This window comes from Labeo rohita, chromosome 9 (assembly GCF_022985175.1).
Source record: "Labeo rohita strain BAU-BD-2019 chromosome 9, IGBB_LRoh.1.0, whole genome shotgun sequence".
In the NCBI taxonomy this organism is placed as follows: domain Eukaryota; kingdom Metazoa; phylum Chordata; class Actinopteri; order Cypriniformes; family Cyprinidae; genus Labeo; species Labeo rohita.
Window position 1 is genome coordinate 32,417,908 of NC_066877.1, and position 21,206 is coordinate 32,439,113.

General features: G+C 37.9%; 1 protein-coding gene across 1 annotated transcript in view; it reads left to right on the plus strand.

The window, feature by feature from the left end:
* Positions 1–20,555, plus strand: part of abcb11a (ATP-binding cassette, sub-family B (MDR/TAP), member 11a) — a 43,430-nt gene extending 22,875 nt beyond the window's left edge. Inside the window, exons 12-29 of the mRNA XM_051118742.1 lie at positions 245–358; positions 460–570; positions 667–792; positions 1,346–1,549; positions 1,760–1,930; positions 8,524–8,725; positions 9,699–9,780; positions 9,878–9,998; positions 10,100–10,264; positions 11,332–11,436; positions 11,553–11,714; positions 13,111–13,314; positions 14,380–14,621; positions 14,820–14,976; positions 16,616–16,813; positions 17,181–17,387; positions 17,888–18,034; positions 20,002–20,555. Coding sequence (XP_050974699.1) covers positions 245–358; positions 460–570; positions 667–792; positions 1,346–1,549; positions 1,760–1,930; positions 8,524–8,725; positions 9,699–9,780; positions 9,878–9,998; positions 10,100–10,264; positions 11,332–11,436; positions 11,553–11,714; positions 13,111–13,314; positions 14,380–14,621; positions 14,820–14,976; positions 16,616–16,813; positions 17,181–17,387; positions 17,888–18,034; positions 20,002–20,202 — 2,919 coding nt within the window. The 3' untranslated portion in view covers positions 20,203–20,555. The remainder of the gene's footprint in view (positions 1–244; positions 359–459; positions 571–666; positions 793–1,345; positions 1,550–1,759; positions 1,931–8,523; positions 8,726–9,698; positions 9,781–9,877; positions 9,999–10,099; positions 10,265–11,331; positions 11,437–11,552; positions 11,715–13,110; positions 13,315–14,379; positions 14,622–14,819; positions 14,977–16,615; positions 16,814–17,180; positions 17,388–17,887; positions 18,035–20,001) is intronic.
* Positions 20,556–21,206: the final 651 nt, after the last annotated feature.

A 21,206-nucleotide genomic window follows, 5' to 3' on the forward strand; every position in this document is an offset into this window, starting at 1 on the left:
TCCCATAATGTTTCCAGTTGATTTAGGCGTTTATATAATGTTAATTAAAAGTGCTAAACATGAAAGTGAATAAAAAATATGATAAAAGACATCAGATAAAAGTAACAATAAAACAGTAAATACAATTTGATTTAAATGTATTAAAAGAACATGAAATTGAACAGTCTAGTCAGTAAGATACAACACAGTCCATCAGTAACTTTTTTAATAACTGTATTTAATGAAATATTTTTGTTCTTTTCAGGTGTTCTTTGGTGTTCTTATGGGTGCCATGAATCTGGGCCAGGCCTCGCCTTGTCTTGAGGCCTTTGCCTCTGGTCGGGCAGCAGCCAAGAGTATATTTGACACTATTGACAGGGTGAGAATAACACACGCGCAGTTCTTCTCAAAAAATCAATGAATTTCATTCTTTAAGCTTCAGGGAAAGATTAATCACTGTCACATCCTGTTCCTATACAGGAACCAGAAATCGATTGCTTCTCAGAAGAAGGTCATACGTTAGATAAAATTAAAGGTGACATTGAATTCCACAGCGTTCAGTTCAACTACCCCTCTCGTCCTGAAGTGAAAGTGGGTTATGGTTTCTTAGCATGCATGATTTAATCTAATGTTTGCATTAAAGTGTTAAATTCTATCCAGTATTGACTGAACATATCTTGTGTTTAGATATTAGATAATTTGAATGTTTTGGTCAAAGCTGGTGAGACAACTGCATTTGTTGGACCCAGTGGATCAGGAAAAAGCACAGCAATCCAACTCATTCAGAGGTTCTACGACCCAAAAGAAGGAATGGTACAGTACATCAAACCAGTGTTATTTTTTTTAAATACACCATTATACATTGTATGGGTCAAAATTACGATTTTTATTTTATGCCAAAAATCTTTAGGATATTAAGTAAAGATCATGTTCCATGAAGATATTTTGTAAATTTCCTACCGTAAATGTATCAAAACTTAAATTTTGATTAGTAATATGCATTCCTAAGAACTTCATTTGGACAACTTTAAAGGCAATTTTCTCAATATTTTGATTTCTTTGCACCCTCAGATTCCTGATTTTCAAGTAGTTGTATCTCGGCCAAATGTTGTCCTGTCCTAACAAACCAGCATCAGTTAAAAGCTTATTTATTCAGCTTTATTTCAGGTTTAATTTTAGTTTTTTCATGTAATATGTATATGTTATAATAACAATGAATGAACAAATTAACAAACAAACAAAGGAAAAAGAAGTTCTTATTATGTCGTCGTATTTGTTAACAATACCTCTTTGTTTAAACATTAGTTATGGCAAATGAGATCAGAGATCTAGTGTTGAAAATTAAAATTATTGTTCTCAATTTTAGGTCACTCTAGATGGTCATGACATAAGAAGCCTAAATATACAGTGGTTGCGTTCCCTTATTGGCATAGTGGAACAAGAGCCTGTTCTGTTCGCCACTACGATTGCTGAGAACATCCGATACGGCCGTCCTGGAGTCACCATGGTGGAAATTATAGAAGCTGCCAAACAAGCCAATGCTTACAACTTCATCATGGATCTTCCTCAGGTGCCAATTTCTGTATAAGATTATCAGAAATTACACAGTAAAAGTAGCAGAGGAAGTGCTTGATGACAATTAAGTATAATTAGGGTTTTTTTTTTTCAGATGAAAATATTCTCAATTAAAAGATCTTTTTATTTTATATTAGTTTAGTATATATTATCTTTGCATGTCAAGCTTAATAAATTTCATGACACTCAATGTCATGTCATGCAGAAATTTGACACATTGGTGGGTGAAGGTGGGGGTCAGATGAGTGGAGGGCAGAAACAGAGGATTGCCATTGCTCGAGCATTGGTCAGGAATCCCAGAATCCTCCTGTTGGACATGGCCACATCAGCGCTGGATAATGAGAGTGAGGCTGTAGTACAAGAAGCCTTGGACAAGGTGAGTTTTAGAACATACATTAACTAAGACCACAATGTAATTTTCAAGCTATGTCCATCAATTCAGTACAGTCCCTCTTCCTGTCTTGATTTTCTAAAGTATATCACCCTGAGGGTAACAACTTATAACACCTTAACAAGCACCCAGTAACACCCTAAAAACCACCTAGCAACTGCTTAACAACCATTTAAGGGTGGCATATCATGACTTTTTCCGTGTTTAAGTGTTTAACGTGAAAAAGGACAACCTAAGTAACTCTGTTTTATTAAGACTTTTTCTGCAAGCATGTGAAAAAACTAGATTCCACTCACCTGGTGACGTGATAAAGGGATCTTATTATAATATTACTGCCCCTTAATCTGCATATTACCACCCACTGCACCAGTACCAGTTCTAACGCCATGGCAAAAGTTCCAGCAAAGCATGCTAACTCTTCTTTTGTTGGCTACACAGACAAGCACAGAACACTATTTAGAGTCCCAGCCTCAGAGGAGACAAGAGAGCAGTGAATTTATTGATTTATTTACTGTACATTACGCTGCTGCCACACAGATTTAATATAAACATGATTTCTTTCCCAGCTGTTTACCTTCACAGACATAACCGACTGTTTTTGTAACTTCTGTGTTTTTAACATAACATTTGACAGTTTAAGCATAAGACGACATGAAAGAGAACTTGGTAATCACATGCTGTATGACAGCTGCATTCTGTGCACGTGCTTCAGATGTGTGCGCTCAGAAAACCCTATATTAGAAGTTTAAACTAATATGGTTTAAAACGCATGATTTCAGCATGATAGACATGATAATCAAAAGCAAACAGATGTTTTTAAGCAGAGTATCTGACTTATGAGCTGTAAAGGCAAAGCACTGTTCTGGAAAAGGGGGTGGGGAGCAGCAGCTCATTTGCATTTAAAGAGATATGCATGAAAATGGCGTGTTTCTGCTTTCACTCAAATGCATTTTCAAAATTATGTAATAAAAGATTTGTGGGGTATTTTGAGCTGAAACTTCACAGACATATTCTGGGGACACCTGAGACTTATATTAAAGGCCTCCTTTAACACCTTAACAACCACCAAGAACATCCTAGCAATCACACAGTTGCCCAAGTATTCAAAGCTATATAAGATGTAAATAATCCTTGGATTTTGAGATTTTATTTCTTGACAAAATTTTCTTTTCTAGCTTAGATTTATAATGTGGTGTGTACTGAATGTAAACTTTAGGTTACTCACGTAACCCCGGTTCTCTGATAACATGAGTGAGGTAACTCACTATGGGAATCGCCTCGGGCGTGACCAATCTGGAAGCACCAATTGCACCACGTCTGTCGGTTGACAGACCAATCACGACAGTGATGCGGGAGTCCCGCCTCCCCCTATATATGTCACTGCATGACGGTCCCCACCTCATTCTCAGCATATCTCTTCCCCGTGCTACTGCAAGGAGGGAAGTGTGGTGAGATACCTCACTCATGTTATCAGAGAACCGGGGTTACGTGAGTAACCTAAAGTTCTCTTTCAAACATTCCTTCGGTATCTCACTATGGGATATAGACAACTCCCGTATTGCAGATATGCTGTCCGAAGCAGGCGTGTCAACCAACTCAGTGATGTGTGATAACATAAGAATGAAAACCCCCATTATTCACAGAATATAATGGAGACATATGAAAAACAAAACATCTGCATGAGTTTTTTTTTTTTTTTTTACACACTTAGGACGGAATGAGCCAAAGACGGCTCCGTAACATCCAGCTTGTAAAACCTGACAAACGTGTGAGGCGAAGCCCAGCTCGCCGCTGCACAAATGTCTCGAATTGAAACGCCCTTAAACCACGCCCACGAGGAGGCCAACCCTCGGGTACTATGAGCTCTCAGCCCTTCTGGAGGGCTAAGGCCCATGCTGTTATAACCCACTATAATAGCTTCTACTATCCAGTGGGACAGGCGCTGGCGAGAAATAGGTTTACCCCTGTGAGAATCAGCCCATGAGACAAATAACTGATTACTCTTCCGCAGCGCTTTCGTTCTGTTTACATAGCAACGCAAGGCACGGACAGGGCACAAACAGTGAAGCCGCTCTTCTTCTGGAGACGAAAAGGGCGGCGGATGAAAAGCCATTAAATCCACTTGATTATAGGCTAGAGCTGACTCGCTCACCTTAGGCACGAACGCTGGATTGGTTTTGAGAGACACTCTCGAGTAATCCATAGTGAACTGCATACAAGAGTTATGAACCGACAAAGCATGAAGTTCACTAACCCGTTTTGCAGTTGAAAGAGCCAATAATAATGCGGTCTTTAGCGAAAGGAGCTTCAGATCACTGCTGTCTATAGGCTCAAAAGGTGTACGAGATAGTGCGTTAAGGACCACAGACAGGTCCCACGGCGGAATCAGTGGCCTTGACACTCTGTTCAAACGCCGTGCACCTCTCATAAACCTGCATACAAGCGGGTGACGACCCATAGTGTTATCGTCAATCCCCACATGACACGCAGAAATCGCCGCGAGATACACCTTAACGGTGGAAGCTCTGCCTTTGTCCAAAAGTTCTTGCAGAAAACATAACACATCTGCAACCGAACAGAGAAAAGGAACAATGCGCTTATGTGCGCACCATTGCTCGAAAACGTTCCATTTCTTACCATAAGCAGAGCGCGTTGAAGCAGCTCTCGCGTTCTGAATTGTCTCGATCACCCTCGAAGGCAATCCCGTAGCATTCAAATTTAACCTCTCACGGGCCAAGCCCAAAGAGCAACCCTGTCCGGGGCGGGGTGGAATATCTCCCCGCGCGCCTGTGAGAGTAGGTCTCTGCGTAGCGGGAGAGGCCATGGCTGGTCGAATAAAAGCGGCATTATCTCCGCCAGCCACACTTTCCCCGGCCAGTTTGGGGCAATCAGTATGACTGAGTGGCCGTACTCTCTTACCCTTCTTAGAGTTGGTATGATCAGGCTTAGCGGAGGAAACGCGTAAAGCAGTACGTTTGGCCATGGGTGCGCTAGGGCATCCACACCCATAGGCGCACCGTCTCTCGCTAGCGAGAAGAACAGAGGGCAGTGACTGTTTTCGCGCGATGCGAAGAGATCTACGGCCGCGCGGCCGAATCTCTTCCACAACTGGCCCACTACCTGAGGGTGGAGGCTCCATTCGCTGTACCGAGGATTCCCCCTGGACAGGAGATCTGCCCCTGTATTCATTATTCCCGGGACGTGCGTTGCCCGTAATGAATGAAAGTGTTTTCTGCCCCACACAATCAGTTTCTGTGCCAGACTGTGAAGCTGAGGAGAGCGTGTGCCCCCTTGGCGGTTTATATATGCCACCGTGGTCGTGTTGTCTGATCTGATCAGAACGTGGTGGTTCCTCAGAAACTGCACAAAATGTTTCAAAGCAAGAAACCCTGTTAATAGTTCCAGGTAATTTATGTGCGCACTTCTCAGCGAGATGGGCCATTTCCCTTTCGCTATTCTGCCCTCGCACACTGCCCCCCAACCTGAGAGCGACGCGTCCGTCGTTACCACCTTCCTCATGGAAACTGCTCCCAGCGGAGTCCCGGATTCGAGGAACGAGCGGTTTTTCCAGTAACGGAGAGCGCGCATGCAAAGTGCCGACACCATCACTTTGCGGTTGAGGTGACGTTTTGGACATAAGTGCAGTGACGCTGTCCAATTCTGAAACTCTCTCATTCGCAACAGTCCCAAAGGAATAACTGAGACTGTTGAGGCCATTAGCCCCAGAAGGCGCAGACACAGTCTGAATGGGACTTTCCTCCCTTTTTGAAAAAGGGATAGACAGCCGCGAATTGACCTGATGCGCTCCTCTGACAGAAACGCTTGATACTGATCCGAGTTCAGTCTGAGGCCTAGATAAACTGTTTCCTGTGTGGGCACCAGGCAGCTTTTTGTCTCGTTTATCTTGAAACCTAAGCTCACCAAATGAGACACGAGCGACTTCGTGTCCGTCTCCGCTCGCTGCCGTGACGGAGAGCAAAGAAGGAGATCGTCCAAATAAGCTGACACTCTGAGACCTGCTGTTCTCAGCGGTGATAGTGCCGCTTCTATACATCTGCAAAACGTCCGTGGGGCCAGTGAGAGCCCGAACGGAACAGTCATAAATTCGTAGGCTGTGCCCTGATAGGCAAACCTGAGGAATTTCCTGTGTGATGGGTAGATGCCTATATGGAAATACGCATCTTCCAGATCGACCGAAGTGAACCAGTCTTTCTCGCGAATAAAATGTGACAGCGTTTTGAATGTGGGCATTTTGAACTTGTATTTTCTGAGGTGTTTGTTGAGGATCCGCAAATCCAGAATGGGGCGGAGACCTCCCCCTCTCTTGGGAATTACAAAGTACCGGGAGTAAAAGCCCTGATAACTGTCCTCCGGCGGCACAACTCGAATTGCCCTTTTTCTCAATAAAGAGGCTATTTCTTCCTCTAAAACCTGAGCAGATTTCCCTTCTGCGGCTGACATCAGCACCCTGTTGAACACGGGAGGTTTTACCGCAAACTGCAACCGATAACCCCGCATTATCGTAGACAGAACCCAGGGATGTACTGCGCATGCGCGCCAGCTCTCCGCTTGAACAGCGAGCGGACCGCTGCAGCCCATGCCCACTAATGGCGCAGCCGCGCCATCTAGCGGGGGAGCTGGGGATTGCAGCTCTGAATTGAGTAATTTTGGTTTTGTGTGTGTTTTTATTTTCAAACCTCGCTGTGCCCTCGGCCCACTGCCTGGATGCACAGGGAATTTCTTTATTTTCACACTACCAATACTCCCTTGCAAACTGCCTTCCACCCTTCCTGACAACATCGTGGGTGGAGGGGGGAGAGCTTCTTTGTGGGGCACTGGGGGAACTGGTGCCAACTCCACATCTGAACTGGTCAAAAGAGAACTTTTTGACATTTCCATGAACAATTCCCGAGTCCAACGCCTTCTCTTGGCAGGAGGGGGAGAAACTAACTTCTCTTTTTGAGGGAGGATAACAACAGATACTCCGAGAGTGCTGTTGCTCGTCCCTTTGTCCGGAACACGAGGACCAGTTAGGTTGCCCGGCGTTTCTTCCCTCCCTGAGGGTTTGCCGGTCTATGTCTAGCTGCAGCTGCTGCAAAGGAAGGTTTTCCCTTTGGCTGCGCTGGCTTAGACTGTGCGTCAGACTGCTGAGGCTGAGGAGGCCTGGGGCTCCTGAAAGCTGACTGACTGCTCCTCAGAGGGGCTTCAAAACCAGGGCGTGATGATGGAGGGCCCTTAGGAATGGGCTTTCGGGGGAGGCAAGCTTGGAAAGCCTCCCCCTCCTGCTTCCTCAGGTCACACCGCTGGCGCATAGCAGTGACTGATGCTCCGAAGAGGGCTTTGGGCTCCACCGGGGCATCCAAGAAATCCACTTTCTCTCTGTCAGACAGCCCCGAAAGTCCCAGCCAGAGGGCTCGCTCACCAACCACTGCCAAGCCCATACTGCGACCGCAGCTCTGGACTGCACCTCTGGAGGTTCTCAGGTTAAGATCTGCAATAACGCAGATCTCTTCCCAGAGGGCTGGGTTTGGTGACCCAGCATCCATTTGCCTCCCCATCTCCTCCATGAGCTCTGCTTGATAAGCTGTAAGGAGAGAGGTGGCGTTCAGTGCCCTCACTGCCAGAGCAGAAGAACGGTAGATCTTCTGAAAAACTGAGGCCGTTAAGCGCTCAGTACGTCCTGGCAGTGAAGCTGAAGCAGAAGAAAAGCATCGGGAAAGGATCGGGAAAAGAGGAGGAAGCTCGGGGGGAAACTTCATCCATAAAGTCGCCCCAGCTGCATGATACAGGGGGCTGTTTCGTCTCCACCGTAGTTGGAGGGGAAAGGGAGGGGTCACTCTTATTAGCGGCTGCCACCCGCACTCTTCTCTCCAGAACCCTTGACGGGAAGGGGGAACAGTGCGGACAGCACTCGGGGTTCGCGAGTGCCGCCTGAGCGTGTCTCACCCCCAGGCATACAATGCACAGGGGATGAGTATCCTTGGCCGATATCATAGCCCCACAAGCACAAGGGCGCGGGGCGTCTTTGCTCCTCGCCCCCTCGCTTGCAGAACTAGCACTTGCCATAGCTGCTAAGCTCACCACAACGTGCCGCTTAAAAAGACAGACAAGAGAATTCGCCGTAACACGTTAATTCGCTCGTTAGTCCTTAGCAATCACTTTCACTTTGACAGTGAAAGAGAAGACCACTGCTTTCAGAAAAAACTGCGTTCGGCGACGTACCTTGACGGCTCGTCCAAGAACAGTTAAGCAGCTAATCCGGAAAGGGGTACAGAAGAAATAAGCTTCCAAGAAATCTTCATGGGGAAGAGAACGAGAATGGGGTGGGGACCGTCATGCAGTGACATATATAGGGGGGAGGCGGGACTCCCGCATCACTGTCGTGATTGGTCTGTCAACCGACAGACGTGGTGCAATTGGTGCTTCCAGATTGGTCACGCCCGAGGCGATTCCCATAGTGAGATACCGAAGGAATGTTTGAAAGAGAACCTGTTGGTCTAGTCAATTGATATGTTGTTTTTCTAAATAGATATATTTATATTAGTTGTTGCACACACTTATTAAATGACATTTTTCAGGCTCGACAGGGAAGAACAACTATCAGCATCGCACACCGTCTGTCCACCATCCGCAACGCAGATGTGATCGTGGGTTTTGAGCATGGACGTGCTGTAGAGAGAGGCACACACAGCCAGTTACTGGACAGAAAGGGAGTTTACTTCACCCTAGTCACACTTCAGAATCAAGAAAAGGATACAGACAGCGATAAACCAGAGAACAGTGAGTACAGAACGTTTTGGAGGTCATTTCCAGAGCATATTGCTTGCATGCTTAAAAGAATTGTTCACCCAAAAATAAATATTTGTGTCATTGGAAACCTGTAAGTTGGTATTTTCTGTGAAAAACAAAAGCAGAAATTTTGCATCATTTCACCAGTGAATTATCATGCAATATTCATGCATTTTTATTTAAATAAAAAAGCAACAACTAACCACCATTGAATAAAAAAAGGTAATTGAGATTTTTTTTTTAATTTTATCTTGCAATTCTGACTTTTATCACTGAATTGCAAGACATAAACTCACAATTCTGAGAAAAGAAATCAGTCTCAAGTGCTTTATGACTCACAGTTGCGAGTTTATCTCATAATTCTAAGAAAGAAGTCAGAAGAAAAGTGAGAAAAGACGTCAGTGTATATGTCATTTGCAACTGTATATTTCATGATTCTGAGAAAAAAATATCAGAATTGTAAATTTATATCAAGCAATTACAAGAAAAAAGACAGAATTGTGAGATAAAAAATGGCAATTACCTTTTTATATTATTATATTCAGTAGTGGAAACAGGCTTTCGTATACTGTGTACCAGATTCCAAGGAAAGGAAGTTTCTGTTCTCTTGAAAACATGGGATGAAAATGCTTTATTTGCAGTATTTATGCAGTACTCTATTTTATTTTCTAAGTTAATTTTGCAACTTTGAATGGAAGCATAGCAAGAAGCCCACTACATCTGTCAACGACAATAACACAACAATATAAAAACAGTCTGCGTTACTTTTATATTGCGATATATTCTTCTGAAGTGATGCAATAAAATAGCACATGACAGTGTTCTTGTACTTTTAGGATTTTAATATCATTTCTTGGTAAAGAACAGAATGGAGATAGTTTTAAACAACATGAGGGTGATAACATTGTGTACATTTTTGGGTGAACGGTTTCTTTAAACACTAACATGACACTGAATCACACAGCTGCTGAGATGACCGTTACAGAGGAGGATGGACTTGAGAAAGTAAGGAGCTTCAGCAGAGGAAGTTACGGGAGCACCTTAAGGTACATAAACCTGTACATAAACCTGATAATATTTAATATTATCTTGACAGAGATGTCCAAAATTCTCTCTTTTTAAATTAAAACACCTTTCCTATAGGCGTTCTTTGAGACAGCGCTCACATTCTCAGATGTCAAACAACATTCCTGATGCCATATCTGGAAAACTCGAAGTCCACGCTGACCTTTTAGAAATGGAGGAAGATGAAGCAAACAGCGAGGTCTGGAACTGAATACAATAAATGCCCTGAATGCAATAACACCCATGTAATATTTTCCTTTCTTTCTGTATTTATCTGAAGTTCCCTATCTTGTCTTGCAGAAAAGCAAGGGTAAAGTTAAAGAGGTCATTCAACCAGCTCCTGTGGCACGAATCCTGAAGTATAACCGTCCTGAGTGGCCGTATATGCTGATGGGCTCTTTAGGTGCTGCTGTTAATGGATCGGTCAACCCCATCTATGCGCTTTTATTCAGCGAAATTCTTGGGGTGAGACACACACACATATGTACATACGATGTAGTCTGATTTTACTAATATTTGTAACCCTGGACCAAAAAAACAGTCTTAAGTAGCATGGGTAAATTTGTAGCAATAGGCAAAAATACACTGTATGGGTCAAAATTATAGATTTTTCTTTTATGCCAAAAATCACTAGGATATTAAGTAAAGATCATGTTCCATTAAGATATTTTGTAAATTTCCTACCGTAAATATATCAAAACTTGATTTTTGATTAGTAATATGCATTGCTAAGAACTTCATTTGGACAACTTTAAAGGCAAGTTTCTCTATTTTAATTTTTTGCACCCTCAGATTCCAGATATTCAAATAGTTGTATCTCGGCCAAATGTTGTCCTATCCTAAACCATACATCCATATAAAGCTTATTTATTCAGCTTTTTGATGTATAAATAAAATAAAGACCTTTATGACTGGTTTTGTGGTCATTTATCCCTAGTATTAAACTTCGATGTGAACCTCCTGCCACACTGTTTGTGCTACAGACATTATTAATGTGGTTAATTGAGAAGTTTCCTAATACTGAAATGTCTTGCTTAGTTATAATTATGAGTTTGTCACGTTCAGGAGGTTTTTGTTTTCAGTATGGAAGATACCAGGTTTATTCTTGCCTTTGTTTTTGGGAAGTCTTATTAAAGCAAAACGTATTAAAGATATTTAGTCAGTATATTAAATGGGTTTTGAATAAAATGCAGCATCCCATTAGTTTGCAACCATATAAACATTGCCTGGACCATTGTATACATTAACTGCACTTTCTATATAGTGAACTTGATGATAGTTTTAGTCAAATAAATGCTAGTTTTGCTGTGTGAAATACATGCAGCATGCATCAAATGGATATATTCATATTCATATATATATATGACTGTAAAGGCAAGAGGAAGCAGGAAAATGAATGCAACTTAGCAGTCACTACAGCACATTTTGCTCAAGCAAACAACACTCACCTTTCAAGTGTTTATCATCTGGCATTAAGCGTGTTTCTGTTAAACACAGGAATAAAGTTGAACAATATAATGGTTGCTTTTCAGACATTCTCCATTCAAGACCTGGTTGAACAGAGGAGGCAGATAAACGGGATTTGTGTTTTGTTTGTCAGCATAGGAGTCGTGAGCTTCTTTTCACAGTTCTTGCAGGTATTCCGAAAAATCCTTGAGTTTTTTTTTTTATACCTACACTTTACTCTTTCCCATGAGAAATGTGTGTTGTGATATTACAATAGATCACTGATACTGTGATATATTTATTGTAGGGTTACTCATTTGCCAAATCAGGAGAGCTGTTGACTCGCAGGCTAAGGAAGGTTGGATTTCAGGCAATGCTAAAGCAAGAGATCGGCTGGTTCGACAACCCCATGAACAGTCCTGGTGCTCTAACTACCAGACTAGCCACCGACGCCTCCATGGTGCAGGGGGTGAGTGACAAAAGATACAGAAAATACAATAATAACAAAAAAACATTTTTCTTAAAGGCACAGCAGGCAAAAACAGACATTGACAATGGATATAAAAACAAATTTGTTGGGCACACAGAAATTCTACTAACATTAGAATTGGACTTTAGGAGGAAAGTTGCATTAGATTACATCTTTAAAGGGATTTAAAGGGATACTGTCATCATTTAATCATTGTTCCATACCAATATTTATTTCTTCTGTTGAACACAAAAGAAGATATTTTGAAAATGTGGGTTAACCAAACAGTTTTAGCAACCACACTGCTAAATATAAGGAATAAAGTGCTAATTTAATATGCAAAGGCGTGTTTTTTAAACGTGCAGCAGCCAAAAACTGACTATTTAATTCCAAGTATCAGAGAAAGCACAGAAGAATGAATATAAAATACACACTTGTGACTTATTTTGGCGGATAGAAACTTCACAAACATTATAAGTGGACTTTAGGATGAAAAATACATTTAAAAGTTCCATATATCCCTTTAAGATGTACAAGAAAATTCAATAAAAACAAAAGATGTTGCAAAGCTGGAGAAAGCACTCATTTCCTATGCATAGGATATTTCTTAAAGGTGCAGCAGCAAAAAACAGACATTGAAAATGGATATAAAAACAAATTTCTGACTGAAAGCTTGTGGCACACAGAAACTCACGCCTGTATTTCTTTCTTCTGTTGAACATAAAAGAAGATAATTTGACAAATGTAGGTAATAAAAGAATTTAAGCAACTACATTCTTCAGTAAAATGAATAAAAGCACTTTGCATTTAATATGCAATGGGGTGTTTCTTAAAGGTCCAGCAGCAAAAACTGCCCGTTTAATTCCAAGTATCATAGAGGGCACAGAAAATGGATATAAAACAAACTTGTGATTGATTTTAGCACATAGCTTTACTGACATTATAAGTCGACTTTAGGGTGAAAAATTTAATCATTTAAGATTTACAAGGAAATACAATAATAACAAAAAGTGTTGCAAAGCTAGAGAAAGGACTTTCATATGCAAATAAAGTGTTTCTTAAAGGTGCAAAAGTGAAAAACTGACTATTTCTAATAGTCTAAGGACCAGAGAGAGCATAAAAGATGAATATAAAAACAAATTATAACTGAATTTGGCATTTTGAAACTTTACCGAACTATAATTGGACTTTAGGAGGAAACTGTTACATAAAATTACATTAAAAAAGCACTAATTCCATAAGCAAAGTACATTTTTTATAAAGTCACAAAAGCAAATGACACTCTTAATGGGAAAAATTACAGTATATAATATGTATGATATGCACTTTTTAAGATCTACATCATTTATATGGTTAAGTTTGTGTTTGATTTTGTTTAATGTGCTCTTCGCCTAAGGCTACAGGATCACAGATCGGCATGATCGTGAACTCGCTGACCAACATCGGCGCTTCCTTCATTATTGCGTATTACTTCAGCTGGAAACTGAGTCTAGTGGTCACCTGCTTCCTTCCTCTCATCGGTCTATCTGGAGTTTTTCAGTCTAAAATGTTAACAGGATTTGCTAATGAAGATAAAAATGCATTGGAGGCTGCTGGACAGGTACAGTAAAAGTCATGTTAAATAAAGTCTGATTCATTCATTTAAATGCAACATTTGTGATTTCATTGAAGTAGCAAATATGTAGTCAGATTTGTGAAAGAAGCACTGGTTCCTTTTAATTAATTGGTCAGAAAGTCTCATTAATCAGCCTCAAAGTCATAAGTATTGGTTCAAATCCATCTTATGAGTGTTTTTTTGCTTACTTACTTATTTAAAATAAATCAGTTGTGTTATGTGTACTTAAAACAATATACTGGTTTTAGTATTGTGAAAGATGTACAGTAGGAGTTTTGTTGCAGCAGATAGTACTTTAGTTTAATAAACTCGATATGTTAAATAGTATTGTTTTTATGTAGAATTTAGCATTACATAGGACCAGTTGTATTGGTATACTTCAAAATTAACAAAAAAATGTTAAGGAATATGAATTGGAATCATTTAGTGGAATCAGAATCATTAAAAACCTTACAAATCCTGTTCCTATCTGTTCAGTGATATATGGAAATTTATTAACAAAAATAAATGTCATGCAATTCCATTCAAAAGTTTGGGGTCAGTAATTTTACAGAAATGATTTTGCATTAAATTGTTCAAAAGTGACAGTAACAATATTTAAAATGTCACAATGATTCCTGTTTCAAATAAACACTGTTCTTTTGAAATTTCTATTCATCAAATATACTGAATTTTCAATACTGATAGTAATAAGAAATGTTTCTTGAGTAGATTAAAGTGATTTCTGAAGGATCATGTGGCACTGAAGACTGGAGTAGTGATGCTGAAAATTCAGCTTTGCATCACATTAATAAATTAAACTTTAAAATATATTAAAATAAAAAAAATCTATTTGAAATTGTAATAATATTTCACAATATTACTGATTTTACTGTATTTTTGATCAAATAAGTGCAGCCTTGGTGAGCAAAACAGGCTTCTTTTAAAAAAGCTTCTGTGTGCTGCATGTTTTGCTCTGGCCTATTTCACAAACAAGAATCCCGCCCAACAAAAGTCCTATTATTTTTGTTAAGCATATCAATGTAAATTGTGCTCTCTGTTTTCATGCAGGTGTCCAGTGAAGCTCTGAGCAACATCAGGACCATCGCCGGTTTAGCCAAAGAGAAACACTTTGTGTCTCAATATGAAGAGCAACTACAAGCACCATATAAAGGGGCAAAGAAAAAAGCTCACATTTATGGGATCTGTTTTGCATTCGCCCAGTGTGTCATTTTCATGGCTTTCGCTGCCTCTTTTAGATACGGCGGCTATCTGGTCAGTAATGAGGGGCTTCCATACATGCTGGTGTTCAGGTTAGTGCTCAGTACAGGTTTTTTTTATTATAAAAGCAATGATTATGACAGTTAATGTCTATTTAAAATGCATGCAGTATATAAAACATAGCTTCAGTTTTAAAGGATGCATAATTCACAAAAGGAAATTATTTGAAATGTACCTGTAGATCAAGTATTTAGTGTCATTAATAGATGCTGTATGTGTTTATTCTTCAGAGTCATTTCGGCTCTAGTGACTAGTGCCAGTGCACTTGGCAGAGCTTCATCTTTCACACCAGACTACGCCAAGGCTAAGATTGCTGCTGCCCAACTTTTTAAACTGTTGGATAGGGTTCCCAAAATTAGCATCAGCAAAACAGAAGGACAAAGCTGGGTAAGAAAGCATCTGTTTTTTTCTGCCCAGCTGTTACTTTCATCATTTTCCTAACTTCTTATAAAACGATGTTTACGAAACCCAACTGTTCAAGTTTGGCTAGTTAGCATGGTGGAGCTAAATTATTTGGTGGGCAAAACACACCTTTCTCCATTGATGGCCATTCATAATTAACTGAAAATTAGTGAATTTGAATGTGCAAACTGACCAAAAGAAAGCATTTCTGATGGCTGGTTGTCTAAATGAAAGTGCTGAAAGTGTGCGCTGCTCCTCTGATTCTTTATTTGTTTTTATTTTTAATTTTTATTATTATTATGTTTTCCATTTACATTATAGTCTGCTTGTAGTCATAGTAAGAGACAAGCGTATTATTTATTATATTTATTTATTTTTGATTATATTTACTTTTATTTTAAATTATATATATATTTTTTATTTTTTGTTGTTTTATTTATTTTGTTTTATTTTACTTTGTATTTCAGATTAGAAAAGATTTAGTATTTTATTTGATACTTTTGTTTTATTTAATGTTTTATATTTTTCCTCGTTACCTATTGCAGTGATATCTGTCAAGTGGTATGAACATTTTCTGCATGTTAAAATTGTAAACACTTACAAGTGATTTTTATTATACTTTTGTTTTATTTTCTATTTTATTTTAATTAATATTTTATTTCATATTATATTTTTATTTTATTTTATTTTCTATTTTATTTTATGGTTTTTATGTTATTTTATTAATATTTATATTAATTAATTTCCCGCATTGCCTATTTCAATGACATTTGTCAGGTGGTAGGGACATTAAATGAATGTTATTCCCCAAAATAAATACTTGTGGTTTTTGACATAATCACTCAATTAATAATTTGAATGAATTAATTTTATTATATCTATTCCGAATAAAGCTAGAAATCCTGCTGAGTTATGTGTAAATAAAACAGTGTACTGTCAGAATAATTACATTTCTTTACTAATCCTATCCTTGTCAGTTCAGTGATATGTAAAAATATATTCACAAAAATAATTTTCATGCACTTCCATTCAAATGCTTGGGGTAAGTAAGATTGTATAATTATAATTTTTTATTGTAATTTTGTGAATATATTTTTAATATTTTGTTGTTTTATTTATTTAGTTTCATTTTATTCCATATTTTATTTTAAACTTCATATTTTACTGTATTTTATTTTTCATTATTACCTATTACAGTGATATCTGTCAGGTAGAATGAACATTTTGTGCATGTGATTATACATTTTTATTGTTTTTTATTTTATTTTCTATTTCATATTTTATTTTGATTTATATTTTATTTCATATTATATTTTTATTTTATTTATTTTTCTAAATATTGCTTTAATTTTTTTTCTTATATTTATATTATTTTATTCATATTTATATTTATATTTATTGATTTTCCCCATTTACTTATGTCAATGTTTTTGTTGTTGTTGTTTGTTTTTTTAGTGCATTTCTGTTCTCTGTGACATCGTCTCTTGTACACCTAAAAGTTTTAACTTTTAGCAGAGACATTTTTAACTGTGCACTCTTTATTGGCCGGGCAACAAAATGAAAATATTAATGAATCTTCTTTTTTTGCCTTATAAATGTAATGTTCTTTTCTGTTCTGTTACAGGATGACTTCAGGGGCCAAATAGAATTTAAAGGGTGCAGGTTCACGTATCCCAGCAGGCCAGACATCCAGGTTTTGAGAGGGCTGGAGGTGTCGGTACATCCAGGACAGACTCTTGCTTTTGTGGGCAGCAGCGGCTGCGGGAAGAGCACCAGCGTTCAACTGCTGGAACGATTCTACGACCCTGATGAAGGACAAGTGGTATGAAACTACATTTATTGCATATTTACATTTATGCATTTAGCAGATGCTTATATCCAAAGCGATTTACAGTACAAAGTGGAACAAAAGCAGTTTGTCACAATACATTTTGATGCATCTGTAATTTGCTCTGAAATTGCTTAAAACTGAAGTCATTGCATTATTGCACACATACATTTTTAAAGATGCACATGTAGGAGTTAAAAAAGTAAAATCTAGTTTAAAATAATCATGGCATTTTGCTAAAAACACACAAGGAACTGCTAGAGGCTTTTAAAATATCTCTTAACTTCATACGCAAGATTAGGAAGGATTGCAAAATCCTTGATTGTGACAAACAAACCATGACTTTCTCTTATTGCCCTAGTTGATCGATGGACGTCCATCTGCAAGCATCAGCGTGGCCTTCCTGAGGTCTCAGATTGGCATCGTATCTCAAGAGCCGGTGCTGTTCGACTGCAGTATCGCTGAGAATATCCAGTACGGTGATAATTCTCGTACCGTGAGCATGGAGGAAATAATAGAGGCTGCTAAGAAGGCCTATCTGCACGATTTTGTGATGACGCTACCTGATGTAAGTTATGCATTCCTATTATTAATAACTGATTTACAGATATCAAGTTTAAATATGGAATGAAACATGAAATGTTGTTTGTCCGTTTTTTCTGAAATCAAATGTATTTACAACTAAAGTGGGTTATTCAACAAGAAACAATGTAGGGATTAATGCTAGTAAGTTAATGAGTTAGCAATACTTTACTAACTTCATGCACCAGTCAAGCAGCTGCCATTGATATAAACAGGAAATTGCTGGAGCAATTACATTTTGATAAATTATTATGATCAGAGACATCTGAAATAACACGCACTGATGAATTGAGCATAATAAGACCAAGAACATGGATTAAGGCAATAAATAGGGTCATCTTTTTGGTTTTAACCCTACAAAGCCTACTGTATCACATGTAAATATCAGCATCTGCACCTAATTGCATATTTATAGTTACGATACAAAACATACAACACACATGCACCTTTTTGTTCAGGTTTTCTGAATAATGTGGTGTTTTGCAGAAATATGAAACTCAGGTCGGTGCTCAAGGCTCTCAGCTGTCCCGTGGACAGAAACAGCGCATAGCAATTGCAAGAGCCATCGTCAGAAACCCTAAAATCCTCCTGCTGGATGAGGCCACGTCTGCACTGGATACTGAGAGTGAGAAGGTAAAATAGTGTGTGAATGCACTTATTTTATAATCTGACTATACCACCAGCCAAATTTCACAGTTTCTCAATATTGTCTATAGTGCTGAGTAGTAACTGGTTATATGTAATCTGAATTATGCAATCAGATGCCAAAAATGAAATGCTTGTAATTAGATTATATTGTTTTAAAATACTCACAATCAGAATTGTTACTTTTTATTGATTACTTGATTCCTTAATATTCACAAAACAGCAAATTATTCATAATTCATTGATTTTCAATTTTTTATAATTAAAATTTTATTTTCTAAAAAAGCCCATTTCTAATATGTCTAAGTCTTCTAATTTTGTGGAATTGCACACACAACAAGTGTTTTATTGAGGTTTTTCACCTTTATTTTTATTTTTACTAGAATCAAAACAGTAGAACCCCATGGAGCTATTCACATTAGGTGTAAACCAAGCAAGATTTTTTTTTCCAGACTAGTAATTTTTTATTTTTTTCCCCCCGTCACCCCGGGATGAAACAAGCCATCCAATTAGATTTGAGATTTAGATCACCTGCTCAGAAGTTTTAAAGTAATTTTAGTATGTTAAAAGTAATCTAAAAGTAATCAACTAGTTGGATTATATTACATAAAATCAAACTAAAAGTAATCTTAGAAGGTTAAACCTAAAAGTAATCTAAATCTAGATCTAAATCTAAAAGTAATCAAAAACTAGTTGGATTATATTACATAAAATTAAACTACAAGTAATTTTAGGAGGTTAAACCTAATCTAAAAGTAATCTTAGGAGTTTAAAAGTAATCAAAAAACTAGTTGGATTATATAAATTAAACTACAAGTAATCTTAGGAGGTTAAAAGTAATATAAAAGTAATCAAAAACTAGTTGGATTATATTACATAAAATTAAACTACAAGTAATCTTAAGAGGTTAAACCTAATCTAAAAGTAATCTTAGGAGTTTAAAAGTAATCAAAAAACTAGTTGGATTATATAAATTAAACTACAAGTAATCTTAGGAGGTTAAAAGTAATCTAAAAGTAATCTTAGGAGTTTAAAAATAATCAAAAAACTAGTTGGATTATATAAATTAAACTACAAGTAATCTTAGGAGGTTAAAAGTAATCTAAAAGTAATCTTAGGAGTTTAAAATAATCAAAAAACTAGTTGGATTATATAAATTAAAGGTTAAAAGTAAAGTAATCAAAAACTTTGGATTATATTACAAAAATTAAACTACAAGTAATCTTATGAGGTTAAAAAATAAAATAATCAAAAACTAGTTGGTTATTATAAAATTAAACTACAAGTAATCTTAGGAGGTTAAAAGTAATCTAAAAGTAATCAAAAAAGTTGGTTATCTTACAGGATAAAATTAAACAAAAATAGTTAATTATATTAGGTTAAAATTAATCTAAAAGTAATCAAAAATGTTGGTTAAAAGTAATCTAAATGTAATTTTGGGAGGTTAAAAGTAATCTAAAAGTAATCAAAAACTAGTTAGGAGATTAAATTAACAAAAATAAACTTGTAATTTTATTAGGTTAAAATTAAACAAAAAAGTAATCTTATGAGGTTAAAAGTAATCTAAATGTAATTTTGGGAGGTTAAAAGTAATCTAAAAGTAATCAAAAACTAGTTAGATTATATTACATAAAATTAAACTACAAGTAATCTTAGGAGGTTAAAAGTAATCAAAAACTAGCTGGATTATATTACCTAAAATTAATCTAAGAGTAATTTTAGGAGGTAAAAAGTAATCTAAAAGTACTTTTAGGAGAATAAACATAATCTAAAAAAGTAATCAAAAATAGTTGGATTATATTACCTAAAATGTGTAATGTAGTACAACTACAATTTTCTTCATGTAATTTGTATTCAAGAATGGACTACAATTTTTCAATTAATCTACTCAGCACTGATTGTCTGTATTTTGTAAAAGTTTGATGCACAGAATATGTTTGATTTTCAATCTTCAGGTTGTTCAGGCCGCACTGGATGAGGCCCGACAGGGACGCACATGTATCGTCATTGCTCACAGACTTTCCACCATTCAGTCTGCTGACATCATCGCTGTGATGTCACAGGGCATGGTCATCGAGAAAGGGACCCACGAGGAGCTCATGGCCAGAAAAGCAGCATACTACAAACTCGTCACCACAGGGGCCCCTATTAGTTAAAAATTAGATAGCGTTTCGACAAGCAGGTAGCCCCCGCCTCAAACCTCACGCCACTACTTGAGCAATTGTTGGTTTGTCTGGCAATGTCTGGCCAAGTCTGGTCGCTCAAATAGATTACCACTCATTACATTTGGTGATGGAATTACTTATTGTTGAGGTGTTTTTTTATTGATATATATTTATTGATAAGTGGACATTTATTATGTCTTATGTCAACATGGCCGACATTAACATCTTGTCGCTACCGTCGGAGTGCAACCGGTACAGCCAGTTCTTCCTTGCACCAGGTTGTGGACCCAGGGCTAATCACCCGGGTCCATGTAAAAACAATAAAGGATTTTGAAATCAACAAATGAAGCACCCATTCCGGGCAATAAAAACTTGTTTTCTTTTGGTTGCGGCAATGGGTCTCGCCAAGGATTCCAGCTTATGACGGGGCGTTCGAATGCCCTCGATGACGCGGCGGTCAGTCGAAAACAAAACCAACAACAACTACATCAGGTAGATCTAAACATCAAGGCCCCATTTTCAAAGAAATTGGCCACAATCATATCAACATATAACGTTCGAACACTTAGGAATCCTGGCAAACTTCACCAGCTAATCCATGGTTGTATCGAACAAGGAATTGAAATCGTCGCCATACAAGAACATCGGTGGCAAACAAATCAACAAGTTGACATCTATCTTGAAATACTCGACGAGAGAAACATCTGGAGGTTTGACTTTTGTTCTGCAACTCCAAAAGGTCAGGGTGGAGTCGGAATCTTAATGAACAGTAGACTGTCAAAGAGTCTCATATCAACAGAGAAGATCTCAGAGCGAATAATGGTGGCGCATTTTGCAGGCAACCCAGTCACAACATTGATTATAGCCTATGCACCAACTGAGGATAAAAGCGACTCCGAGAAAGACAAATTCTACGAAGATCTTCAAAAGTGTACCAAAGACATCCCCATTCACAACGTCCTCATCATTCTGGGGGATTTCAATGCTCGTATTGG